Genomic DNA, 27,638 nt, shown 5'->3' on the forward strand with positions numbered 1-27,638 from the left:
ACAGGTTTCATTCCATGCCTTGGGCTCAGATGACCACAATGGGGTTGATAACAGCAGGAGTAGCATCCTCAGCAGGTGTCAGTTCCCTGCCCTGGGGATCAGTTCATCCCTTCCCTCCATGTACAGATCCAGCCTGGCACAATTCCACCACACTTCCCTTTAAAAGTACCACCTTTATCCAGGCTGCTTGCAGGGCTGGAGATCTATACAGGAAGAGGAAAAATCACCTGCTTTGTATTGTTCAAAATTGTTTCACATCCCTCTCCTGCTGCAAAAACTCAGGTCAGTGCAGGAAGAAGGAATTTCCTGAAACTGATGCTGGTGCTGAGGCCCCGAAGGACAGATGGAACTCCAGGTATCAAATATTAGACCTGCACACACAGCAGCTGCTTTTACCCAGGGAGTGAGTTTGGCAATTGCAGGAATATTTCTGTTAATATAACCCTTAGGACATACCACCGGGGTTTTATGTTTCCCACTTAATATCCAACTTCAACTGGGGCATTTAAACACCAGATCTACAGATTCCAGTAGAACCTATGTGGGTCTCCAGATGTGGCCCTTTAGCTTTGAGTCCTTTCCATTTTGTGACTCTTCATCCCACTAGTGGCGCTTGGCACAGGCCCTGCTGTCCCTGGTGACGGCAGTGGAGCTGCTCCAGCCTCCCGGGACAGGGATCTGTCCACACCCCACTCTTTCGGCCCAGAGACAGCACTCGGAGCCCGCCTGGGGGCCCGGGGCCTCTGGGTGCCCACCGGGGAGAGAGGGGCTCTCAGGCTGTGCCCCAGCAGATCCCGGGGTGCCGTGCCTCGGTCCCAGCTTTGCCCGGGTGTTTCACCGGTGGCTTTCCCCGGACTCAGTGCGCGGAGCCGGGACAGGGAGAGCCCTCACCCAGGACACCCTGGGTGGGAGGCCACCAGCGGGCCCCGTCCCTCAGGGCTCCTTCCCAGGGCAGCAGCCGCTGACTTTGGGCTCCCCAGGCTGAGCTCGGAGCCCCAGGCCAACACCCGGGGATGGACAGTGCTGAGCCCCCTGCCCTTCAGCCGCTGGCTCCGGACAGAGCGATCGCTGATCCGAACGCAGCGATCCCCGGCCAGAAGCTGACCCTGAAGAGGAGGGTGCCGGCCTTCGTTGGCGGGAAGACTAAACCCCGCCCCCTCCCCGCCCTCTGCTACGAATCAGCCAATAGTTCGCGCAGGGTGCTGACAGACATTTCTATTATCCAATGGTCTACAGGTGAGCGCACTCCACGCCAATGAGCACAGCGCAGGGAGTCGAGCGTCCCGCCCCTCACTTTATATAAGGTAAGCCCGGTAAGAGCCTCTGTAGTTGCGGTGCTGCCCAGACACGTTGCGCGTCTGTCCCGGCGCTCCCGAGCCATGGTGAGTGGGGCGAGGGCCCGGCGTGGCAGGGGTACACCGGCGCCGCTCTGCGAGCTGCAGCGGTAAAGGGTGGGGGGGACGGGGTGAGCGGCGGGACGGGCCCGCCGGGCCGTGGGGAGCAGCGGGTCTCGCTGCCCCGAGCCGTGTCTCGTCCCGCGCCCTGTCGCTCCCGCCGTCTCCTCCCAAAATGGTGGCGGGCTCGCCGAGAACATGGCGGCCCCCGGGACCCTCAGCCCCGGCTGGCTCAAGGGCTGCAGCTCCGTCCGGGCGCCGTCAGCCCCCGGGGCCGTCTGTCCGTGCGGCCCGGGGGTGCCCTGCCTGCACAGCGCGGCAGAGCCGCCGGGTTCTCGCGGCGTGTGGAGCCGGGGCAGCTCCGCGCGGTGTGCGCGGGCCGGAGGGAGGAGGGAGGAGCCCGGCCCACCGCCCTGGGTGTCGCCGCGGTGCCGCTCCCCCGCTCCTGCCCCGCGGCTGTCCGGGGTGGGAGCGCGGGGGTTGGGCTGATGGGGGGAGTTCCTGAAGGACTTTGCGAGACTGGCTGGCGAGAATGAGCTGGTAGGTTGAGTCACCTTGAAGGGTAATCTGAAAGGTGTGACGGGGGTGGGATGTCCCACAGGACAGGGTTCAGGTGCTGAGCTGGGCAGCGCAGCTGGAGGCTGGGATGGGCGTTCGGCTCTTCCCTGTGGGGGTGTTGCCTTCCTACATCTCCGAAAAGAGATTGTCAGAAGGTTACATGGATTTACAAATGTAGCAAGACTGTAGGCTTGTGAATGTGTGGGAAATACTTGTTGAGCTGAAAATTATTGTAAGTTAAGAGTGTTGGTGGGATGTGTTGAGGTTCTTGCTCTTACCCTTGCCTTAGGGGCTGTTTATTGTCACAGTTTTCAAATAAATTCAAATCAGGAGTATGAATGCAACCTCTGGTCTTTGCAGAGGATGCAGGTTCCCTGCAGTCCCATCCCGGGGAAACAGCGTTCCTCCATATGGTGTGTTGATAAGTTTGGTCTGAGCTGGCACAGCCATTCTCAGTAAACTTGGCTTTCCATCAGCCTCCTACAGGTGCAGCTGGACCTTGAGCACCGTGCTGGGGAGAGTAGAGGGCCTAGAGCCTGATCCAGCAGTGCCATGGAGAAGCTGGGGGGCTGCAGCCCAGCAGTGAGTGCAGCAAGGGGCTGAGTCTGCAGCTGCTGGAAGGGCAGTGACAGGACAGGCCAGTGCCCTTTAGCTGGAGCACATCCTGCAGGGAAAGGAAACACTGACTGGGCTGGAGAAATTCTGCCTGAAGCTTTGTGTGCTTGCAAATAATGTATATAAGTGTGGGGAAAGCATTTCGTGTTAAGTAAATAAGAGGGTTCTGTAGTGGCTTAAATACAGCATTTACCAGCACTGTCTGTATGCATTTAATCCTTATTCTGAAGCTCATCAGTGATGTGTCAAGGCCTATGAGCTATAATGAGCATGGCAGTTCTATTGCCTGTCATTCCAGCTTGGAGCTGGTGCTTTTGGAATAAAATCTGAGCCTTGTTCTTCAGTATTCTTGGTGCTGTGAAAAGGCCATGCAGCACAAAATGGGCAGAGAACCTGTTCGTGTCTGACAAAGGTTTGTGCTTCATTGAATGGCCACATACTGCTTAAAAGTCCTTAGTAGAGTTGTAGGAAAGCAGTTGAAAGAACTCTGAAAGCAGGACTCACAGTAGCACCAGGCCAGGCTTTGTAACTGACCTTGTCTAGCGGAGTTTTGAAAACATTCAAGGATGGAGATCCCCTCCCACGTCCGTAGTGACCTGTTCCAGGGCCGCACCATTCCACTGGGGAGGCTTTTCCTAACACCAGCCTGAGCCTTGCAGCAACCTTTGAGAATCTGACCTGGAGCCACCTGTGGAGCAGAGGGAGCCTTCTCTTGTGCTGGCCACATGTCTCCTTTTGTTCCCTGGCACATGGCTCACCCTGCTGAGGACAAGAGCACCCCGTGGGACATTCAGGCTGGTTTCTGTGGGAACCTCCAGGATCTTTGCAGCAGGGCTCCCTCTCAGTTACTGCTGTTTGTACTGGTGCAGGGAGTCATTGCCCAATGTGTTGAACTTTGTATTTTGTCCAAGTAAACATGCCATGTTTAATGTGGCACCTGTAGCACCTGCTTTGTGGTTGTGTTGCTGAGCTGTACATTCAGAGTTGGAAGGAAGGGACCCACAAGTGCCATTGAGTCCAGCTCCTGGCCCTGCACAGAACACCCCCAGGAATCCCGCTCTTTTCCTGAGAGTGTTGAGTTCTGTCAGCCCCGGGATTGTGACCACGGCCCTGGGGAGCCTGTTCCATTGTCTGGTCACCCTCTGGGGGAAGGATGTTTTCCTCATATTCAGGCAAACCTCCCCTGGCACAGCTTCCCTTGGGTCCCTGTCACTGGTCAGCAAAGAACCCTCTGCCTCCTCTCCTGGGGAAGCTCTAGACCATGACCAAATCTCCCCTCTTCTCCTGGCTAACCAAGCCAATGGCCTCAGCTGTTCCACATACCCCTCTTCTTTACACCCACCATCTCTGTGCTGTGATGTAGTCCTTAGACACCTTTTCAGTGACCTTTCCCAGCTGCTTGGGGGTTTCCCTAGCAAGGCTTAGGTCTCTGGTAGGACCTCAGTCAGTGAGGATCCAGGCTGACATGGTGGTCTGTGCTGTTCTCCTGTCCCTGCAGAAAAGTTTCAGGCTGTCCTTCTCTCCCAAAGGGATGCTCCCTGAGGTTGCCATGGTCTGGTGTCTGTGGCACTGCAGCCAGCTTTCCTGTCACCTCTTTCACACTGTGCAGGTTGGCTGTGTTCTCTGCCAAGCTCAGTGCCTCAGCCTGGGGTATGATGGTGTAATGCCTTTGGAGAGGAGAAGGGTGGCAGCAGCTCTGAGTAATGCTGCTTGCAGAGAGGATGTGAGCTGGACACCTGAATATACAGCTTGGATGGATGGGAGCTTAAAAACAGCTCAGTGCTGTGCTTGGGAACAGGTGATTCTTTTTTTTTTGACAAATACAAATTTTAATTTCATAGAGTTCCCAATGAGTTTGAAAGGAATGTGCTCCTGCTTTTCTGCATTGACGAGGCAGTTCCAGGTAATAGAAGCACAGACTGGTTTGTGTTAGAAGAGACCTTAAAGACCATCCAGTTTCATCTCTTCCACCAGACCAGGTTGCTTCAAGCCCATCCAGCTTGGTCTTGGACACTTCCAGGGAAGGGGCAGCCACAGCTTCTCTGGGCAGCCTGCGCAACCCTCACATGGAAGAATTTCATCCTAATTTCTAATCTAACCCTGTCATCCTGCATTTTAAGGCCATTTCCATTTGTCCAAAGTCCCTCTCAGCTCTCCTGGAGTCCCTTTAGGCACTGGAAGGGGCTTAAAATCTCCCTGTAACCTTCCCCAGGCTGAACACCCCGAGCTCTCCCAGAGGAGCTCCAGGCCCCTCTGCCTTGGGGCAGCTCCGTGGCCTCCTCTGGGCTCACTCCAGCAGCTCCAGCTCCTTCCTGAGCTGGAAGCCCAGGGCTGGGGCAGCTCTGCAGGTGGGGTCTCACCTGAGCGGGGCACAGGGGCAGAATCCCCCCTGCCCTGCTGCCCCCCTGGGGGATCAGCCCAGCACAGGGGGGTTCTGGGCTGCCAGAGCACGGGGCCAGGGCACGCTGAGCTTCTCATCCACCAACAGCCCCATGTCCTTCTCTGCAGGGCTGCTCTCTGTCCGTTCTCTGCCTGGCCTGTCCTTGTGCCTGAAAGTACTCCTGCTTATCCTGGGATTCCAGGGAGCCAGATTGTCCCAACCAGTCATAGGGCCTGAACATAGTTTTGGGTCGCATTAAACTGAAGTCTATGTAGTCTCTTCTAGAATGTGCTTTACTGACATTCAAAACTAGATGTTGAATATAAAATGCTATAGATGGACCAGGAGTTTGGAGATGTTCCTATTATAGTTTGGCTTTTACCATTTGAAGTCCTGTGCTGCAATATTAAAGAAACTGGTTTTATGCTCTGGACACCAGAGGGAACTTGGGAATCCATAAATGGGTAGGAGCTGATAATTTTGCTGCCATGAACTATTTTCTACATGGCTTTCATGAGGTAGTTTTATCTGGTGTTGAGGAGTTCAGTACCTTGTGTACCGCAGTGTGGTCTGAGGCCTGATGGGTCTGTATTTATGGAGGGTTATGAAGGAGTTTGTTAGGCAAAGCCTTTCCTACTGAGTGACAAAGTTTCCTCAAGGGATCCAGAGAATATTTTTTTCAGTTTTGTGTACATTAAATGAAGCGCTTCCGGGTCCTGGGAGGATTTTGCTGCCTCTGTGGCTGGGCTCTGGGTGTTGTTGTTCTAGATACTTAGGCCAATGAGAGGTGTGATCATCAGCTTTTCTAAATATTCGGTTTGCTATGAAGAGAGAAATTGGCTGAAGAACTTGAAAGAGTTGATCAGACTCTTCCTGTCTGATTGAAGAATAACAAAGAGGAATGAGCTTGTAAAAATGATAATGTCCAAAAGGCTTTTTCTGGGTGGAGCTGATGATGTCTCAAAGGGGCTTTTGTGTCCCGTTGGGTTTGGTGCCAAATGCCCCCAGCCCCGAGACAATAAGGCCAATGTTTTGATGGCTTTGCGGGCCGGCAGTCCCCCTGGGCGGGCTGAGCCTTCACCGAACAAGGGCAGTTGTGTTTGTGCTGAGCCATGCCTTCTGTCCCGCAGCGCGAGTGCATCTCCATCCACGTGGGGCAGGCGGGCGTGCAGATCGGCAATGCCTGCTGGGAGCTCTACTGCCTGGAGCACGGCATCCAGCCCGACGGCAACATGCCCAGCGACAAGAGCATCGGCGGCGGGGACGACTCCTTCAACACCTTCTTCAGCGAGACGGGGGCGGGGAAGCACGTCCCACGCGCTGTCTTTGTGGACCTCGAACCTGCAGTCATAGGTAACAGCGACAGTGCAAGGCACTGGAGAACATTGCCACGTGTTATTGCCACATAAACGCTTTAGATTATTGGTTTTTGCCTAGGGGATCTATTCCTCTAGTCCTGAAAAATGCTTTGGGGCTTTAATTTTTAGTGCATGATCTTGCCTACACCTTCCTAGTGATGGAAAATACTTGGCTTTATTTTCATTGAGACTGGCAAATTCTTTCAAGAATTTCAGCTTTACCCTCTGCCAGGCTGTGGAGTTAAATGGGTCTCATGAACATGCTTCATGCTTTTGCTATGCAAGGAGCAGTTACAGCCCCTTGGAACAGTGTGGCATAATGTGTGCTGCAGTCAGTAGAACCTCTTTAAGAGACACAATATATATCATTAGGAAGATTCCTTATTGTACATGGGAATGATTGCTGTAGTTTCCCAAAGCAATTTGGAAGCTGAACAGTGCTTGCAGAAATGAGTCCCCATAGCTGGCCTAAATTCAGGGACTTCTGAACATGCACTTCAGCTTCCTGGTGCCTTATCTTTTAGAAACAGTCTACTCCTGAAAATGTGTTCTGTTCCAAGCTCTGGCAACACCATCTCATGGTGTTCAGGTGTGATCCCATGCATCAGCTACTGACCAGTCCTCCATCCTTGGGGGAGTAGATGCACTGTCAGCTCAATGTGAGCTCCTGGTTTCACAGGGCCTTCATTCCTTGTGTCAGGAATCCTGGTTTTCCTCTCACCAGTGTGTGCCAGAAGTAATTCTTCTGGAGCTGGTTTTTGGCTATCTTGCCTCAAGTAGTGATTTGGGGCTGTTATAGCAGAGGTCTGTGTTGCCTGTGCTTATGCAGTTGCTGTGTTTTATCTTTCTGCAATACAGAGTTGGGGAAATGTGTGACTGTGGCCACTCCTCTGTACCCAAACCGTGGAGGTTCAGTGTAACATGCCAGACCCCTTCTTGTGGCTAACAAAGCAAATGAACCTCTCAGGGGAGCAGAAGCTGTGTGTGGCTGTTTAAGGGTGGGAGTGCTGTGCTATAACTTTGAAATGAGCCCAGGCACCCTTGGCCATACACTGGTATTCCCAGGAGCTGTTGCAGGTCTGGCTTTGTGCTTTTTAAACCCTGTGGCTGTTGCCTCCTCTGCACTGGCCAGGTGGTGGCTCTGAGCAACCAGGAAAGCCTCAGCAATGAGAGGAGACAGGTGGCAAAACAGGGCAGAGGAGCTGGTGAGTCTTGGAACAAATGCCAAAAAGTAGTGAGTGTTCCAGTGCTTGTTGGTGATGCAGGTGTAGTGTGGGGAGGTGGGCAAGATTGGTAATAGTCAAAGTTAGGCTTTTTGTTAAAGGCTACATCATGGGCCTTTCTGGGAAATAGCTGTTATTCCTCCCTGGCTAATGTGAAAATTACTGCACCAGTTTCCTGGGCAGGGCTCACGAGTCTCCCCATGTATGCAGCAAGTCCCTATGCACTGAATTTATGAAAAACCCATCTTTGTGCATGCAGCAGCTGTGCAGCTGCCACTTTTGTGCACAGGGATTTCTGTCCTTCCAGATCAGTGCTGGTCATGCAGAAAGCAGCAGGATGGTGGGAATGCACCACCTCTGTGCATGTGGTGGGAAAAGACCATCAAACTTTCCACCACAAAATAGGGCAGTGACATCTGGGAATTCAGCACAAGTATCTTTAACAGCCTACCCCTGCTAGACTTGAAAACATGAAGGATAGCATGCCTGAGGCCAGCTGCTTTAGCTGTCCCCTCACCCAAGTCCTTTGTTCCAGGCACACTTTTGTAGTCCAGTCACCAATCCTCCAAACTCTACAAGTTTTGTTAATTCCCAAGGACCATCCTGGCTCATGCTACCCCTGTCTGCACAGGATAGAGAACCATTTTATTTTGGTTCTGTATTTTATTACCTTTATTTGTCCCTTGTAATGTGGAGTGGTATTGTGGGAAGTCTTAGACACATGGGTATCAGAGATGGCAAACTTTTCCAAATTGTTTTTGTTTTGATGCAGTCCTAGAAATACATTAGACTGTTGGGTTGCAGACTGGAGTGGAAGCTGCTCAGCCTAAACTAGTTGGAATGCTAACTATATTTTTATGTCTTTAAAAGTTTTACTTTTCTTTGTCTTGCTTGTTCTATTTCAGATTAATGAATACATGCAAGCAGGCAACTTCAGCTGTAGTTAATAAAGCTCTCTGCTGTCCACCTGACTTAAATTAAAGAATGCAATATTGCAATAGCACACAACTCAAGAGTGGCTTGAGCTAAACCAGAGACAAAGCTCTGCTGAGTGTCTTTATACCTTTCTGGTAGGACAGAGCTTTAGCCTGCTGGGTGTAAGTGCATATTTCTGGGAACTAGTGGCTCTAAATCAGTCTCCTAATGTGTAACTGCTGGGGGATGTGCTACAGCTTACAGCTCAGGGTTTAGATAATTGCTCTAAGAACATCTGTTCCTTTTGAACCCTTCTCTACCTTTGGCAGAAAGTACAGTGAAGAGAAAGGGACATGTAAGCAGAGTTGGCTCTGCTTGCATACAGAAGCTGAGGTCAAGCAGAATCCTGGAGGTATTGGGAAGTGAAGGGGAAAAATGGGATTTCAGCTACTGGGCTGCAAAATGGGCCTTAAGTTGTCTTAAACTGGAAAAATGGTTCTGCTATAGTCCAGTTTTTAATTGCTCTGACAGGTCAAAATTTTAAACTTTGGTGTAAAATAGAGCAGTTTCCTAAGCAATAACTTGATTTTTCTTAGTTATTCAGCATTTAGGCTGTAGGAAGGCACCTACTGATTGGTAGTGGCTTTTTATCTCTAAAGGTTTAAATACATTATTCTGGACACCCCTAGAGGTTCGAAAAAGCTGGTCTATATAGAACATTTACTTAAAATATTTATATATTATATAATAACATATATCTTGTCTCTCCCCAGATGAAGTTAGGAATGGGACATACCGGCAGCTCTTTCATCCTGAGCAGCTGATATCTGGTAAAGAAGATGCTGCAAATAATTATGCTCGAGGTCACTACACAGTGGGGAAAGAGATCATTGATCTTGTTCTAGAGCGCATCAGGAAGCTGGTAAGGCTCTGAAACATCTGTTTTACAGGATTTGGAAATGAGGTTATCAAATACATAAACTGTGCTTTAATTTCTTTGTGGTATGAGAATCTGTGGACTTAGTCTGCATCTGCTTTTATTCTTAGCCAGCTGAGAATGGCTGGATTTCTCCTGTCAGGCTTTCAAGTGGCCTAAAATGCTGATGAGGCACCTAAAACTTCATATATAGTTCCATGTTTAGAAAGTCAGAACCAAAAATTACAATTTGCATAGTTCCTGCTGGAGGAGGATTGGTCTCTGGCTGTGGCTCTTTCAAGGAATTTTACATGAGAGTGATGGCTTCTGTGGTTTGGACTCTTGTTTGCATTTCCTGCTATTATGATTTCTGGATTAATTTTATGGTAATAACAGTAGAAAAGGAGTAAATCTCAGTATGATGTTTCAGCTTCTTCAGTTCTTCAGTCATGTGGCAAACTTATGAAGGGGCAGTTTAGGAAATTCAAGTTCCCTATTTAGGGCTGCTAAGCATGTCCATTGCCCAATCTGTGTCACAAAGGTAGGAATTCTCATTGCACAAAACCCAGGTGTTTTGATATGGAATGCTAACTGAGTCTTAGTGTAAAGTTCACTTTTTGCAGATTACAACTGGAATTATTCTCCATACTTGACTGCCACAGTCTCTAATTAAAGCAATGATAAGTTTGCAGCAGGCTTTACTTTGACCTGAAAAACAGTCATGATTTCTTTGTACAAGCTGTTGGCAGCCCCTGTTAGTCCTGGGAGCTGAGCATCATGTGGCACCTCTTTGTGAGGACAGGGCTGTCTACTTTTGTCTCCTGAGTGGAGTGAATGGGACTGGCACTGTAATAGGCTGTGACAGCTCACTTCCCCGAGCAGAGACACACACTTGGCACTCGTGCAGCATTACAACAGCTCTGGGATGGGGGATTGCTCTGGTTTTGTGCAGATAGAGAATACTAAGTAACTGTAAGGGATAGATAGTGTGTAGGTCTTTGAATATTCCTGCTTTTCTTGCTCATTGTTAATGGCCTCAGCTGAGAACTGGGGATAGGAGTTTTAAGCTAGTGATTTGAAGTGGTCACCATCCAATACGTAGGGGGTTTAAACCAGCCAAGAATATTGCTTTTCCTGGAACACCTTCTTGACTCTTGGTGGATAAATTCTGTATTTCTGAAGCTTGAACAGTTGGTATGTGTCAGAATTCAGAGCTGTCTTTCTTGAGCTTGTTTGGGGTTCTTAATGCACACAATGTCTTGAACACCTGTATTTTCTCTTTCAGTCAGATCAGTGCACTGGCTTGCAGGGCTTCCTGATTTTCCACAGCTTTGGGGGAGGAACTGGATCTGGTTTCACCTCTCTGCTGATGGAGCGCCTCTCAGTTGACTATGGGAAAAAATCCAAGCTGGAATTTGCCATCTACCCTGCACCTCAGGTCTCGACAGCTGTTGTGGAGCCATACAACTCCATCCTGACCACCCACACCACGCTGGAGCACTCTGACTGTGCCTTCATGGTTGACAATGAGGCCATTTATGACATTTGCCGTAGGAACCTGGACATTGAACGCCCAACCTACACCAACCTGAATCGCCTCATCGGTCAGATAGTATCTTCCATTACTGCCTCCCTTAGGTTCGATGGTGCCTTAAACGTGGATCTTACTGAGTTCCAGACTAACCTGGTGCCTTACCCTCGCATCCACTTCCCGCTGGTGACGTACTCCCCGATCATTTCTGCAGAGAAGGCCTACCACGAGCAGCTCTCGGTGGCCGAGATCACCAACGCCTGCTTCGAGCCCTCCAACCAGATGGTGAAGTGCGACCCGCGGCACGGCAAGTACATGGCGTGCTGCATGCTGTACCGCGGGGACGTGGTGCCCAAGGACGTCAACGCCGCCATCGCCGCCATCAAGACCAAGCGCACCATCCAGTTTGTGGACTGGTGTCCTACTGGATTTAAGGCAAGTCTCGGTTCAACCAGGATTTCTTAGATTTCTCATTTGCTGTTGTGGGTGGTGGGTGCCGTTTGTTGCAATGTGGCAGGGTGGTAGAAATGCTGCAGCCTTCTTCAAAGTGTCTCCTTCAGAAGCTGCTCAGAGTAAGGCCGTGAGAACAGTCATTTCAAGTCCATGCACACACACACCCCACAGATAGCTCAGCAGAGGAAACACAGGGAGGGTCTTTGTATGCTGTATTCCAGTGGAGGTTTATGGCATCCACCACGCCAAAGGGATCAGGGACAAAGACACGACCGTGTGCTGTGCACAGGCTTAGCTATGGGGTCAGTGACCAGTGACCTGAGGGCACAGGGCAGGGCAAAGGGTAGCAGCCTGTAGGGGGGATGAGGGATGAACAGTTGGGGTGGGCAGGGTCAACTGGCCAGTGGGGGAAGCAATCTAATGTAGATTAGCAATAGTGCTGCACAGCACCATGGGGGAAATCTTCTCTTTCAGCCTAGGTGGGGAAAACTCTGGTATGTTCCCACAATGAAGTGTGTTTGCTCTGAGCTGTTCTGTAGGTACCTGGTTTGTATTCTGGGATGTGGAGATTCAGGTTCTCATGCAGGGCTGTTTTGTGAGTGACACATTTTAAACAACTCCTGTTGTCTGACTTTGATTATTGTCATTGTCAAACACCTCAAAGAAACTCATGGTCTCTTCCACATCTCCTGTAGGTTGGCATCAATTACCAGCCCCCCACAGTGGTTCCTGGGGGTGACCTGGCCAAAGTCCAGCGGGCAGTCTGCATGCTGAGCAATACCACGGCCATTGCCGAGGCCTGGGCTCGCCTGGACCACAAGTTTGACCTGATGTATGCCAAACGTGCCTTTGTTCACTGGTATGTTGGAGAAGGGATGGAGGAGGGGGAGTTCTCAGAGGCTCGGGAAGATTTGGCTGCACTTGAGAAAGATTATGAAGAAGTGGGCACAGACTCAATGGATGGAGAAGATGAAGGAGAAGAATATTAAACCCAACACTGAATTGCAAGTCTTTGCCATTTTACTGCCTCTTTAGTAGCAATGTAAATCATGTCAACTGATTGGAATAAACTTCTTTAATCAAGAACTTTGGTAGTGTCCAAACACTATGTACACTCATTAACTACATGCAGTAAGTGCTCCAAGAGATGGAATTCCTTTCTGAAGAAGGTAGCTGAATAAAATAACCATGCTATGGTTCAGTCAGCTCTTGTCCTTAAGGCATTGCTATTTGAAGAGCTATTAGTGCCCAGAACATGAGACTAGAATGAGCTGGAGGTTTTTCTGGAAGGTGTTAAGTATATTTTTTCCAAGACTCTAGAGCTGGTTTCACAAGTGGCAAAATGAACTGTGTTACCCACAAAAGATGCAAGACCTTCAAAACTGAAGGCTGTTTGGGTTAGTTGTCTCCCATTCTTAGACTTAGAGAGGGCCAGTAATTTAGAGATGCAGTAACCTGGATGGGGAGATGTCCAGGAAGGGTGTGCCATAGCATGATGGGCCTGCCACTGTAGCCAGAGCAGTGGTTGCCCTTGTGCTGCTTTGCCCTCCCAGAGAAGGAACTGCAGTCCCTGTCTGCAGCTCTCTAGAGTCAGACTTCTGAAGCTGTCTGGAGAAAAATCTCTGGGTTAACTGACCCTAAAACTAAGTCTTTTGCAGAAGTAATTATCCCATGGGTTCAGATATGAATACTGCTATCCTTCTGTGTAAGCTGATGGAACAGGAGAGGATTTGGCTAAGGTCTGAAGGTCTGAAACCTTCTGCATCACTGACTGGGGGCCTGGGCACACAGTGAACCACAAACCAAGTAACTTCATTGTTGTAGAGCTGGATGACTGAGCAATCTCCCCCACAGCAATGCCAAAGGTGGAATAGTTAAATCTTAAGATGATGATGGAATACTGAATGTGATTACAGGATACCAAAGTCTGACTCAAAGATTTGGGCTGGAGAATTTTCCCCATCCAATTTCAAACTTACTCATATTGGTTCTGATTTTATAGCAGAGCATGATTCAGGCCAAGCCTTGAAATCTGTTAGTTGCAGATGTGCACACCTGCTTGGCAGGAGTCTCAGCTGGAGTATGCAAGATTCCTGAACGCCTTTCTGCATGGAAGCTTCAGTGTTCAGGTAATGCTGCTCTATCTGGAATCCCCTCACAAAGTGGGGCCCTTCTCCTGGTCCCAGTTGGCTGGACTGGTTATAGGTGGGGGTGCCACCTGTAATTTAGAGTAACAGGCTGTTGCTGTTGATGGAATGTCCCAGAATAACCTGGTCTGTGAGAGCTGACCAGGAATTGCTTTGGCTCCTCTTGTCCTGGATCACTCTGTGGTTTTTTAGCTGTTGTGTTGACTCAGTCTGATTTGGAGCTGGAAGTTACCAATTTTACAAAAATGGGGAGAACAGTTTTAGTGCTTTATCACCTCCATGGTTGTCTCAGACAGTCAGCCCTGCTGCTGTGCAGGATGTGTGGCAATCACACCTCCTGCCATTCAGCACAGCTAAGTGTTTCAAGTGAGTTTCTCATTTGTTTTTCCTTGTGGTTTTATTTTCCAGGGTCGACATAACTGTCATGAATTTAAAGTCCTGTTGATTAACATATTTTCCTGCTTACTGGTTGATTAAGCAAATGTGTTTGGTGGGGCCCAGGGACAGACACAATTCATTCCAGTCAGAAGGACTCCATGTTGGCAATCATTCAGGTTGTAATGGGATGGCAGTTCCCAGAGAGAAACATGCACAGGGCTGTTTGGTGCCATGCAAGTGTCAGGTTTTCACCCTGAACATCCTGTATTGCCAGCAGATCAGGGAGAGTGCTCTGTGCCACAAGTGCAGCACCACGATTTCCTTTGGAAGTTAATTGTGTTGGAGTTGTGGGTTTCTGAACTGGCCTTTAGTGGGATCTTTTAGCAGTAATTTGGCTTTTCTGTGAGCAATTTGGTTTCATTGAAGCCTGGCCTAACTCTCTCCTGCAAATAGTGTCTGGTTTTTACTGCACTGGTGGATTACTTGTGTAGAGGCCACTTCCTCTGCAGTGGGAATTGGCTCATGGTGTGTCTGTTTGATCCAGGTGTGTACAGGGCTGAGGCTGTGCAGGGCACTCAGCAGCCATGTAAGATCCTGCTGCATATGGAATGCTGAGCTCTGAAAACCTGGGAATCTCATTCTGTGTGGGCATTAGATGAGAAGCATTATGCTTTTAATTTTTAAAAGTAACATGTAATGTTACTTAGAGAAGATGTAATCTGCAACATGATGGGTGGAAGGTTTCACAAGAGGTACTCTGTCACCTGGTAGCCATGGGACTGCTGCTGAAAACACATTATACATTTTCAGCCTACATCATACTTGAAACTTCATCATATTAGTATTAAGAAACCCTGTTGCTTTAGCTAGTGGGCAGCTGCTCTCTGTGTAGGCATGAGCATGCTGAGCTAAGATAAGATAGGTTTTTTTTCTCAGATATGAAGCCAATTACAGCAGGAAAATCCTGCTAAAACTACTCTTGCTTCAGTGAGCTGCAGAAATCCTTAAACATGTTCTAATTACTGACTCTATGGTTGGATTAGCAAATGTGTGGCTCATCTGCTTCCTGAAATGTAGAGGAGATCTTGCACTAAATTAAAATTGGAGTGTAAGAGTGTGAACTTCTGAAACTTGCAGAGGTTGATGTTAGCTGTCACTTTAAGGAAATTGCTTGCTTGGCACTCTGAGAGCCTTTCTCTAATTCTGTACTTTAATTGTTGCTTGTTTGATAAAAAATGCCCATACTTGTGCTTTGCACAGTCATGTGCCTGTTTGCACTGGCAGAAATGCAGGCATTATCTAGTGGTAACTAAATATATCTTTACCTGTGTGGTGACACAGCTTTCTCCAGTATTGAGATTGGCAATTAATAGCTCTCACCTGACAGAAAAACTTGTGTGAGTCATGAGGTGGAGGAGGAGGAGGAAATGAGTTGGAGCCATGGCGGTCACTGTGAACTTTGTGGTAAATTCTGGTGTTATCTGTAAGATCTGTTCTAGGATCGTTCTGGTGCTGTTCCAGGAGAATGCAACGCAGCAGAATTTGATTTCCACCCACTCTCTCCTCTGAAAAAGCAATCTGAATCCCCTTTAATGTGCTAATATCTATATTATATGTATAATTATGTCCATTTCTAATTTCTATAGTAAGTATGCCACAGTGTAATTGTATGATGAAAGAGGTAACATAAGCCCACAGCTACACATGCCTCTACCTCCTTACTACAGATAAACTGATCTCAAATAACATCACAAAGAACTTTTGTGCCTCAGATACTTAGAATTCTGTCAAATAAGCAAGGTTCACCCATTCACTCATTCCATTACTTTATGCCCATTTACAGGAGCATCTTTGCACAATTTTTGGTTGTTTTGTCCCAGGCCTTCAGCCTTGCTAGGCCTGCTGGCATTCCTGTTGGCATCCTGCTCCACTCTGGCAAACTCCCCAAGAGAAGCCAGGCTGGCATGGTTCTGTACTGACTCTGCTTTGCAGTGCAGTCCCTCTGAGCTCTGTAGGAGCAGAGAGCTTGAGAGCTGCAGCAGTGCTGCTGCTGTGCTGCCCTGTGCCCAGTGCCTCTGTTCTGCCAGATAAACCTGCCTGCCTTTGCAGCAGGCCATGGTTTCCTGTGTGTAGGAGATGCTGCACGGAAACAAAGCTGCCATGGTCACTATTTATAGTGCAGAGCTATTTCAGAGCAGGGGGTGGGCTTTTCACTGGCCTTGCTGAAGTTTTGTGGCAACAAAAAGGAAGCTCATTTCACTCCACCCTCTGCCGTGGGCAGGGACACCTTTCACTATCCCAGGTTGCTCTGAGGCCCATCCAGCCTGGCCTTGGACACTTCAGGGATGGGGCAGCCCCAGCTGCTCTGGGCACCCTGTGCCAGGGCTGCATAACCCTCAGTACCTTTAAAGTCACATTTCTTTTATAACTCCAGAAAATTAAGGAAGAAAAATGAGTCTGGCACTAAATGTGGAGATGCCATATCCTGGATAGGAGCTGTGAGCTGCTGTGGCTGGGAAAACACAGAGTCTTCTGTCAGGAAAAGGATCCTGAATTAGGTGGCTCCTGATCTTGCCTGTTTAGTCATGTTTATAAGGAATACTTCAAATAAAAAAGGGTTTTCTTCTGAACTCCAAAAACAAGGACTGGGCTTCTAAGTAAATTCAGCAGTAAAGAGCTGAAGAACAATTTTCCATCATATTGCAGGACTCCCTGGAAGGGCTGTAGGGGTTTCTCTGTGTCTTGGGGAGGTGATAATGATTAATCTCTTGGCTCTATTTGGGTTTGAACTAGGAGGAGGACTAACAGTGTAACTTCAGGCTGTGCAGAGACTTTGATCTACAGATTTCTCCTAAAAGTTGGGCAAGTAGATTAAAGATGTGGAGTCTCAACTGGCTGTTAATGGGGAGAGGAATGAGAGCATGATGAAATGGGGAAAATTACATTGCTCTGAAGGTTTTGTAGGTGTTGGCTGACAAGATGCTGAGAATACCAGGATACTAAAATTAAAAAAAAAAAGGGGGGGGGGGGCAAGAGTCACATGAGGAGTGGAGCTGTCTGTGGAGCTTTTCAGTGAATTGAGTCAATTAAACTTTGGTCTCCATCTTTCTGCTGTCATGTCCCTGCTCCTTGGCTTTCTGCAGACCCTCCTTTGCATGGCCAGCTTCATGTGATATAAAATATGTTGAGTTGTCTAAAGATATTCTTAGATCTTGAGATACTACCCTGTTTTCTCAACCTTCCAGCCAACTTTCAGGAGCAGGTTTCCCACTAAGTTTGAAGATCCAGAAAACATTCTGGAAACATTTAGGAATTACTTTTTTCTGATGCTGAACAGTTAATTAGAAATTCAGAGAGACTTGGGAAGTCTTAAGTGAATTACTCTTTATGAGAAAAAAAGGAGGTGGATCTGAGTCCCTTTAAAATGAAGCATTGCATCCCACTGGATGTGCTCATCTTGGCTTTAAGAACTATTCCAGGCTTCTGTGTGACACGAGTAAGTGTGTGAGTGGTCTCTCAATTTTGGCTCAATATGTGCAGCTGTGATTTTGATATGTCAGTGCAAAGCTGAGGGAGGAACAAGGGTTTAAAAAAAGTGGCAAGCACGTCCTGATCACAGGCAGGAATATTGAAATTCATTTTATAGAATTGGGACTGCAGATCAGATGTTGAGAGAAGTTGAAAAGAATGTTCCAGATGTCTTAGGTTTGTGGCCATGTGGGTCTGATCAGGGCTCCAGAAAGGCTGTCCCAGACATGTTGCCTTAGGCATTTCTGCTCCTTCGGCTCTGCTCCCCTCGGGAGGTGCTGGGTGATGTTGAGCTGCCATCACCCTGTGCTGAGGGCCTGTTTGTGGCTTCCTCTTAAGCTGCAGTTCTTTCATCTCTAAATAGTTTTGGATTGAAGTGGTGAGAGGCTATTGCTGGGCTCTATCTGCAGACCTGTCTCTGCTCCTTACACACCAGGCAGCAAGTGCCTGTTGTTGTCAAGTCCAGAACTTGTGTTTGACTTCAGAAGGCTTAAACTGGGACAAATTCCTGTCTGAAATGGCTCAAACTTCCTGAGACTGAGCTCAGAAGCAGCTGAAGGAGCTGGGAAAGGGGCTCAGCGTGGAGAAAAGGAGGCTCAGGGGGGACCTTGTGGCTCTGCACAGCTCCTGACAGGAGTGGGCAGCCAGGGTGGGGTCAGGCTCTGCTCTCAGGGGACAAGGCACAGGACAAGAGGAAACGGCCTCGAGTGTCACTGGGGAGATTTAGATTAAATGTTAGGGAAAATGTCTTCCCAAAAGGGAGGTCAAGCACTGGTCAGGCTGCCCAGGACAGGTGTGGAGTCATCATCCCTGGAAGTGATGATGACTCCACCACATCATTTTTAAAAGTGTTTTTCAAGAAACTTGTGGATGTGGCACTTGGGACGTGGTTTAGTGGTGAGCATGGCAGTGCTGGGGGAATGGTTTGACTCTGTTTTTGTCCAGTCCCAATGTGTCTGTGATTTTTACCCTGAAGTTTTTTTCTGCCCTTTCTCCTAGACAAGAACCCCTGAAGTTACTGGCTGTCAGTGTTCCTGTTTCAAAGGTGGCTGCTGTGAGGGACTTGTTGCAGAACTTCAAATTAGGGAGGAATTCCAAGCAATGTTCTTCAAGAAGGCTGCAAAGACCTTCAGCATCTTTGTGTTGCTTTTCCTTTTGTTAGAGCTCTGTGGCTGCAACTGTCAGATGCATTTCATGCTCTTACCTCACCACCACTTGCAAAAGCTGCACTTCACTTGTTCTGCTGAGAGTTGTGGGGATCTTTGTGGCTTTTCAGTTATTTCCAAACCCTGTTCTGGAACCTGCCTTGGGTGGCTGCTGCTGATGTGCTGTGTTCTTAAGAGATTATGTCCCATACTGTGCCTGGTGCTGTCTTCCAGCAGTTCAGGACTTTATTCTGAGCAATTTTGCACAAGTTGCCACAGCAATGCCCTATGCTGAGTTACTTTTTTTAATATGTGTGTATATTTTATACATACTCACACACACACTATCTTACCTGCTGGCTATCGCTGTCCCTGTTGTCTCACACATGCAATCATGTTTTCACTCTTACACTGCCCTTGGCACTGAGCTTTGTGTTAAATTGGAAAAAAAATCCCTTCCTGCAAGAAGGGCCCAGTTTCCTTTTGCTCCCTCAAACTCAGTGTAAGACCAGCTGGGTGCTGGAGCAGGGAACTGGGGTACCAGGGCTTAGCTACAGCTGCTGTGGAACCACAGACTCCTCTGCTCCCTGCTGAGTGGGACAGAATGGTTTCTGCCTTTTTTCTTCACAACTCCTGTGATGTGTTTATGTGGAAGGCAGAGCCCATGTGTGCATGGAAGTGTCCCAGTCACGTCTCAGTATGCTATAGAACAGTTTCTGCCATTGTCCACAAATGCTTTTGAATCTGGTGTTGATGCCTTGCTGTGATCATATGAACATATGGCACCCAGAGATGGGGGTTCCTCTTCCTCACTTCCCTCATCATTCCAGCAACTTACTGGCACTTCCATGCAGAGTACTCCTGTTTCTTGTTTTACTTGTTGCTGTGTTTAGTGTTTATCTTCCTCTCCGTGTTTTCAAATTCTGTGCCTGTTTCTTTGCTTGTTCACTGCTGTTGCAGATCCTGGCAGAGTGTTTTGGCTCCAGCTCTGTCTATTAGAGCATATGTGCACTGGCTTCGTTACTGTCACTGCCTGCAAGTACTTCATGTCTGCTAAGTGCCTGCATGTGTTGGATCTGCTGAGGGGGGCAGCTTGACCCCATACTGGTTCAGACTGTGTTTACTCTGGGCTAGTTGTATTAAACACTCATACAAGATCAGTGCAGGCACTTCTCTGAAGCACCTGGGTACTGATACACCTCTTTTTTTCTTGCTAATTGTAGGTGCTGGCAGATGAAGAGTAACCCTTACTGTTGTACTTGTGGTCACTAAAGGCTTTTCTTGTTTAGTCTTGTACTTCCTTGTGGAAGATGCTCTGAGGTCCATTGGAGACCTTGAATTTTTTACATCTTCCTCAGATGTGTGTGGTTCCAGGTATGAAGACAGTAAGCTAAGATTCCTTTGTGGAGCTCCCTCAGAACTCTGCATTTGGAGGCCTAATTTTTTTTCTGTAAAGCTCCTAAATTCTTTCCATTGCCAGTTGTTCAATGCCACTCTTTCCCCTTTGAATGCCTGCTGGCTCCCCAGCTGCTTTGAACCTGTGAGCCGTCTCCCATACACATTATCAGTCTTCTTGGTATGATTCATGTGGGTTTTTGCCACCTTTTCTTTGCTGACATTGTCACCTTTGCCATCAGCATTGACTGAAATGTCTTCTCTGCCTTAATTCATGTAGCTCTTGCACATTTTCCATTGTACTCAAGTGATCTGCAACTATTTCTGCACCTTTAAATCCCTTTTAGAAGCAGTTTTTCCATGGCTCTTTGTCAGTCAATGAGTGGTTTAAAACCGAGGTTTTAACTTGGGTTTTAACAGACAACTCCTTGTCTGTTCAGCCTTGGACTGTCATTTTGAGTGTATTTTAAGTGATCCACAGGTGCTTAGATGGTTTTGTGTGTTCCTGCTGATTGAAACCTGGCTAGTAGCTTGGTGGGAGAGTTTGAGAGTGTAAATCCCTCTGGAATGCAGGTACCTGGGTACAAGGATCCTGAATCCTGTGCCATTGCCCAAGCTAATGAAGTGTCCTCACTGCCTTGGTAATGCCACCCCTGGTGTGTCTGAAAACGAGTCCTGGAGCATGTCTAGGTAACCGAGGGGGATTTTGGCTGTAGCAGAGGCAGGAAGCTTGACTAGGAGCAAGATTTGCTAATTAAACATTTTCTGTAGAACCAGCCTCTCTCCTTGCCTCGGCCTGGGGGTGTCACAGCACCGTGGGAGGGACAGGGGTTCATGTGAGGTGGCACACACAGTGACAGAGGGCTGTGCATGCTGGCACAGGGCACACTGCTGAGCTGTGGGGCGTTTCTGCTGCTTCTGCTTGCCCTGGCAGAAGCCACAGCTGAGTCCAGATCCTCCAGGGGGACCAGTGGTGATGGTACTTTGTTTCACTGCAATCAAGGGCTTGGGGCAGAGGAGCTGCATTTTCATGTCTCAGTGTTTTTTCGAAGAAAAAAGATAGGCTTTTGTGGTTTTATACATTGTGGCAAATTGTGTTTCCCAAGTTGCTCTGTTGTTGCCAGGGCTTCACTTTCTCAAGCATTGAGGCCTGGGGCTGAGCAGTCACCCCAGGCTCCCTGAGCAGTCGGTGCAGAGCAGCAGGGGGGGTTGGGTGAGGTTACTCTGACCTATTTTAGGCACCTGCCTTAAGATAATGAACTTCAAAGCCTCACCCTCACTGCCTGTCAGTGCTACACTGGTGCCAGGTCTCTTGCCAGCCTCTACACCATGAGAATCCCACCTGCTGCACGTCCTGCCTGGAAGCAGGCTGTGTCCCACACTGCTGTCACTTGCATGCTGAAGCACAGGAAGGTACAGCCCAAATTCTTGAGTGTGAGTCAGTGACTGCCTGAGAGCAAGGTGAGGCGTGTGAAACAGCACCTCAGCTCTGCCTTTCCAGCACTTCCAACAGCTGTGGTTTGCTTATCCTTGTTCTTAGGGTAGTCTGGGCAAGGATTTGGAGTAAGGCTTTACTCAGCTTTAATAGCAGCTAATGATAGGGTAAGGGACTTAGAGAATTTTATTAATAAAAGTAATGCTGAAGGCAGTTGCACAACTGGAGGGGAACTTCCATATTGGCTCCACATGCTCACCAGCTGTTCTTACCTGGCTGCTGACAGTCCCCACTGGACCTGTGTGCAGCTGGGGGACTTCTGTCCTCGGCCACTCTGTTCCAGCCCACAGCCGAGGCTCAGGTTTCCTGCCTGCCCCCTCTGCAGGCCCCTCAGCAGGGTTTCCTGTACTCACAGCTCCAGCCTGAGGAGTTCAGAGCTGCTGGGGCTCTTTGGCTCCCCCGGAGTGCAGAAGGGATCACAGGGAGCAGTGCAGAGAGGGATGGGGCATGGAGGGGCAGCTTCTGGAGGAAAGGCAGAGACATACCAGGGCATGTCTAGATTAAAACCAATGCTTCTGTTGTAGCAAATGTTGCCAGCAAAGTCCCTAATTCCCCATCTGAGTGCTGCTGCTAAGCTTCACCCAGGGCACAGTGTGAGACAGGCGATCTGGCCTGGTATCAGAGCAAGATCCAGTGCAGTGTCAGAGCTGGGAGCTATGCTGTAAATGTCCAGTGTATTCAGAATACTCTATAATTCTGACCAGGATCCCAAGATCACAGTGCCTTGTCACTACCAGCCCTGTTTCTCAAGGACTGATGTGCATCACCATCTCTGGGAGCAGCTGGAAAATGTAAACCCCTTCTCTAGCCTTGATGATGACACTTGGACTGCTTTGCAGGTTTGTGCAGGCTGTTGGTTTGCCCAGGAAAACTGGTTTGGTTTGATCTGTCAGAGATTCTGCTTACTAAATCTGTTTGTTCCCAGGAACCTATTTTCTTAAAGAGCAGAGAAGCTCAGCACATCTCTCCCTGCCCTGTCCTCCTCTAAACATGTAGAGCTTTAATTAGGCCAGACTGTGCTGATGAAATGAGGGCTTTGGCTTCAGTGGAGTTTCAACTCCCAAGTGGTGCTGATGGTCCCTGGACATGGCAGTGCAGCTCCTGGGCAGGATCTCCAGCTCACTTCTGGGTTACTCTGCAGTGGAGCTTGTGGAATGTTACCATATTTCCCTGAGTATTGTTCATTGCAGAGCCTCTGGCAGCTGTTTGCTTGGCTCTTCTGGTGCCCAAGAGCAGATATCTTCTGTCTGCTCAAAAGTCCAGGGTATGGTATTTCCTAAAGCTGCTCTTCTCAGTGTTTCTGTTGTGCCAGGCCAGTGGCACCAGAGCTGGAGCAGGTGGCTGCAGTGGCAGCTCTTGCTGTGACACAGAATTAAACCAAACAGACACAGACTGGGATGGAGGGTGTTGTGTCAAGGGACTGGTAGCCAACCTTTGTCTGAATATGAGAACTGGTCTAGAATGGCAAGGACAGGTACACAGAAGGGGGAAAGATTAACCTGATTATCCTTACTCTGCTCTCATGAGACACCAACTGCAGGGTTGCATCTAGGTCTGGGTTGTGATGCTGCTGGAGTGAGTCCAGAGGAGCCCATGAAGCTGATCAGAGGGATGGAGCAGCTCTTCTGTGAGGAAAGGCTGAAAAAATTGGGATTGTTCAGCATGGGGAAGAGCAGCTTTGGGGTGACCTAATTGTAGCCTTCCAGTACCTGAAGAGAACCTACAGGAAGGATGAAGAGAGACCATTTACAAGGGAATGGCTTCACACTGCCAAAGGGCAGGGTTAGATGGAATATTGGGAAGGAATTCCTCCCTGTGAGGGTGCTGAGGCCCTGGCCCAGAGCAGCTGTGGCTGCCCCATCCCTGAAGTGTCCATGGCCAGGTAGGACAGGGCTTGGAGCAACCTGAGAATAGTGGAAGGTGTCCTGCCCATGGCAGAGTGTGGAACAAGGTAAGATTTGAAGCCCCTCCAATCCAAACCAGTCTGGGATTCTGTGATCTTCCTTGCAGTGTCTGAGTCAGATACATAAATGCAAACAAATCAGTGTAGGCTGTGTGAACAGGGTGCTCCAGGCAGGTGATGGCTGGTGCAGGACAATGAAGGGGAGGTTTGCACTAGTAGGAAAGTTCAGGGTATGGTGCCCATCCAAGAAAACACAAAAGATTTGCTAAATATTCCTCCAGGCTGATGGGACTCCTGTAGTCAGAGGAGCAGTGTGTGAGGAGAGCTGTGCTGCAGCAGCCTTTACAGGGACACTCAGATGTGAATGTTCTGGACAGATGCTCTGTTTGGAGCTCACAGCTGGGTGAAGATGAAGGAGCTGCCAAGAACAAATCCCTGATGTGGTGAAGAATGCTTGGCTTCTGTTGGAAGCCTTGGCACGCCTCACCTTGGGCTAACCCCTTTGGATGGCCTTTGCACTGTGTGTTGGAGTCCTGCTCCCTTATTTCTCACTGTCCCTGCTTGGTCCCTGCCAGCCCTGCAGCTGCTCCTGGGTTAACACTGAGCTGCAGAAAATGGGGGAATTCTGCTCACAGGGCACAAATGGAGCAGGCTGGGAGAGAGCCCATCTAATAAAAGGTTAATTAATGGCAGTCAACTGAACCATGAAGAAGGAATGTCTGCACTCATTCCAGCCGAGGGAAATCAGCTTTTCTTCCTGCAGCTTGTGCTTCTAACACTTGGGGAATTGGGTTTCTAAGCCAGACAGTGCTGTGCCACACTAATCCCCTGAACAGAACAAATACTGCAGATGTCACAGCAGAGGGAAGATACAGAGAAGGCAACGTGCAAAAGTACACATTTGTGGTGATGAAGTGTTTTCATTAGCAGTAGCAAGGTTAGCAGGAAAGACAAGTAAGATGCTTGATGGGATGCACAGACCCTCCAGGGCTTCCTGCTTACCTTAAATCTCCATCTTATCCACCCATGAGCCACTTTGCCCTCCCTTCAAGGCACCTGTCTTTTATCCCTAGGTCATCCCTTGATCTTCCTGCTCTGCCCATCTTCAGATCTTTGTAGCAAGTGCTTTTTCTCCTCCATCAGAACTACCCAAGTAAAACTCCTGTGTCTGAGGCCTCCCATGGGAGGCCTTTAGATGTGACAGAAGTAGCAGAAACAGTCCTGCTGAATGTGGTCCTTCAGCTCTGATGAAAGGAGTCCTCAGGGAATCATTGCAGAAATGGATTTATTTGTGGAACACTATAATCCACTGTTGTTCAAACATCCCTGCCCCTCAGGGACACTCAGACCAAAGTTTCAATGGTAGTGTTCTGCTCCCTGCCAGAGCCCCTCAAGTTTGGGATGTGCTGCAGAACAGCTGTTGGAAGGTGATCAACCAGCTTAGTTTTCTCTCCAGATAGTGATATTTGGTGATTTGTACCGTGGGGTCTCTTGGTGTAAATGGAAGTACAAACAGATATGGTTCATTTCACATCTATGGTTAAAGCTCCCTGACTAAACCTGATCTTGCTTTTGTACAAGGAGAGAGGTATAGTGACTTCTATCAGATGTAGGTCAAACTCAGGGAAGGAAAGGACAGGAGGCTCCTGGAAATTGGAGATGCTCCTGCTGGCTGAAGGCCCTCTGGGGCTCCCAGAAGCTGAGCCTGGCTGGTCTCCTGGAGCTGCATCTGGGTGTGACTCTGGGCCCACCCTGTCCCTGCAGAGGTGGGACTATCAGAGCTCGGGGCTGGGTGCTGGTCAGAGCTCGGCTTGGCACCGGTTCTGGCTCAGCACAGCCCCTGAGCCCAGGGTGGGATGGAGAGCAGCCTGGGCTGCCAGGCTCGGAGGTGGTGCCTTGTCCTGTGCCCTTGGCAGGGACAGCCCCCGGGGTGTGAGTCCTGCTCCTCTGCATCCCCCCTGGGAGGCTCCAGCAGGGACAGCTCAGAGGGGACGATCTCTCCCTTTGACACCGCCTGCACAAATGCTTTACAAAAGCTGTGTCCGCTTGCTTTTTTTCCTCCATTTTTAAGTGAGGAGAAGAATTTGGTTTGTCTTAAACAGGCCCTGAGCACCTCGTACAAATTTTTGATTCACTGTAACCGTGTGCAGTAGGGAGAGCTGACAGCTTCCTGCTCATCCCATCTGGGGAAGGTGTTCCTGGGCGGTGGGAGCGGCTGTGTGACATGGGCCCGATGCCGTGAGCATCCCTGCTGCGGCAGCGGGGTAAGCTGAGGGCCTTGCTGCCCGAACCGCTGCCGGCTGCCAGCCCTGCAACTCGGTGTTACTTCTCCAGCCGCGGCAGTGAACAGGGAACGTTTTTCTGAGCTTTAGTGGAAATTTGAAGCCGGTAAGTGAAGTTTTACAAGAAATGAGACCCTGAGCATTGTGTGCACGTCTCAAAAGTTGCAATTGTTTGTTTCGTTGTCGGATGTGACGGCACCGCGTTGGCTCCGCTCTGGACCGGTGCCTTGGAGTACCGAGGGTGACTGTGCCTTCAGGGACCGCGGAAGCCCGGGCTCCGGCGTTGCGGGGCTCCGTGCCGGGGGTCCCTCGGGCCCGGGGGCGGTGCCGGGGCGGGGGGCCGGTCCGGGGGCGGGAGCGGGGCCGCCCCCCCCGCGCACGTGCGCTACGTGCGGCGCCTGCTGCGGCGGGGCCGCCCCTCCCCCGCCCGGCACCGCCCCCCAGCCCCGCTACTGGGGCCGGGACCGCCCAGTGCGGGACCCCCGGCGGGGGGAGCCCCGGTAACCGCCGGGGCGCGGGGGGGGTGGGGGGGCACCTCGCGGCTCTCCCTCGGGAACAGGAGCGCTCCTTACCCCCGCGCTGCCCGGAGCCGGCGGGCAGGACAATGGCCCGGCTCCCCCCGAACAAAGGGGCCGGGCCGGGGCCGCGGGGGCTCCGCGGCCGGGGCAGACAATGCGGCCGCGCGGAGGCGGACGGCTCCGCCCCGCGCGTGACGCGACCCGTGCGCAGCCAATGGCGGCACGCGGAAAGGCTCTTTAAAAAAAGAAGCACCGGCTGTGGTCCGCTGTCAGCTGTGCGGATCCCTCCGCGCATGTAAACACAGCGCCGGCGGCCCCGCGCGGGGGGGCGGGACGGACCGGCCGGGCCGCGGGGGGCACGGCGGGCGGGGAGCGCGGCCCGGGGGCCTCCCCGAACCAGCGGTGCTGGGGGGAGCGGCCGCAACGCGCCCGGGGCGAGGGGCCGCGCACAAAGGCGGCGGGAGCGGGGGGCGCGAGGCTGCGGCCCGGCGGGGCGGGGGGTACGGGGAGAGACCCCCAGCGGCCGCGGTGAGCGGCGCTCTCTGGGCCTCACTCTCCGCTGGGGCCCAGGTAGCGGACGAAGGATCGGCGCCGCGCGGGCCAGGCCGCGCTCCAGCGGAGCCGCCGCTGCCTGTTCCCCCCGCCCCCAACGGGCCCTCCCCGGTCCGGCCCCGGGCCCCCGCACAAAGGCGCGGGCGGGGCGGGGCAGCCGCGCCCCCTCCCCTGCCCGGGCCGGGCGGACTCTTTTCCCAGCCCCAGCCCCCCCGCGGACGCGCACGGAGCGCGGCGGCTCCGGAGATTGTTCGGAGCGCGGAGTGGAGCGGCCGCCCCGGCCGGGCCATGGCCGAGTTCCTGCCCCCGCCCGAGTGCCCCGTCTTCGAGCCCAGCTGGGAGGAGTTCGCCGACCCCTTCGCCTTCATCCACAAGATCCGGCCCATCGCCGAGCAGACCGGCATCTGCAAGGTGCGGCCGCCGCCGGTGAGTGCCCGCATGGCGCCGCCGGGAGCGGCCTTTGTGTGGGGCCCGGCCCGGCTCCCCCCGGCCCGCGGCCGCGCAGGTGACCCTGGGCAGGCGAAGCCGCCCCTCAGAAGTTTCACTGGGCTGGGGCTGAGGGGACCGAAGGAAGCGGCCGCTTCCCCCGCGAAGTGGCTCCTAAGTGTCGGAGCTCCCGGTAGGGGAGTCGCCAGAGCGGCCGTGAAGGGAGCGGGGGCGGGGGGCAGCTGCCCCGGCCGGGCCCGGCCTCTCCCCGGCTCCCGGGGTTGGCCCCGGCCTCGCGCCCGGAGCGGCCCCGCCGAACCCCGGAGGAGGTCCCGGGGTGCTGCCCTCCATGTTGGCATTGTGGCGGTGTGGGGTCGGGGGGACCCGCTCCCCGCAGTCCCCGGCCCCGCCGCGGCCTCCCCCCCCTCGGCGCACTTTTAGCGCAGGCGACTGTTTCTCAAGTTGGACAAGACCAAACTCCGCAGCCGTGAGTTTGGCTGGTGGCTGTGCGAGCTGAAGCCTAGAC

At 50.9% G+C, this 27,638-nt stretch overlaps 2 protein-coding genes across 3 annotated transcripts in view; both read left to right on the forward strand.

The window, feature by feature from the left end:
• Window positions 1–1,305: 1,305 nt before the first annotated feature.
• LOC311162468 (tubulin alpha-1C chain-like) lies at window positions 1,306–12,332 on the forward strand (the record flags this gene model as incomplete). Of its 2 annotated transcripts, none has more annotated exons than XM_084220832.1 (5): window positions 1,306–1,382; window positions 6,078–6,300; window positions 9,217–9,365; window positions 10,645–11,325; window positions 12,039–12,332. In XM_084220832.1, exons 1-5 carry the CDS (start codon window positions 1,380–1,382, stop codon window positions 12,330–12,332), a joined length of 1,350 nt encoding a protein of 449 aa, XP_084076958.1. In that variant the 5' UTR covers window positions 1,306–1,379. The 2 variants fall into 2 exon arrangements, with proteins under 2 accessions (XP_084076958.1, XP_084076959.1); XM_084220833.1 differs by lacking the exon at window positions 1,306–1,382 and adding an exon at window positions 1,793–1,934.
• A 14,251-nt stretch (window positions 12,333–26,583) lies between these two features.
• KDM5B (lysine demethylase 5B) overlaps window positions 26,584–27,638 on the forward strand; it is a 56,824-nt gene continuing 55,769 nt past the window's right edge. Inside the window, exon 1 of the mRNA XM_084220827.1 lies at window positions 26,584–27,112. Coding sequence (XP_084076953.1) covers window positions 26,975–27,112 — 138 coding nt within the window. The 5' untranslated portion in view covers window positions 26,584–26,974. The remainder of the gene's footprint in view (window positions 27,113–27,638) is intronic.

Source organism: Fringilla coelebs (genome assembly GCF_963513975.1).
Source record: "Fringilla coelebs genome assembly, chromosome: 23".
NCBI classification, from domain to species: Eukaryota; Metazoa; Chordata; class Aves; order Passeriformes; family Fringillidae; genus Fringilla; species Fringilla coelebs.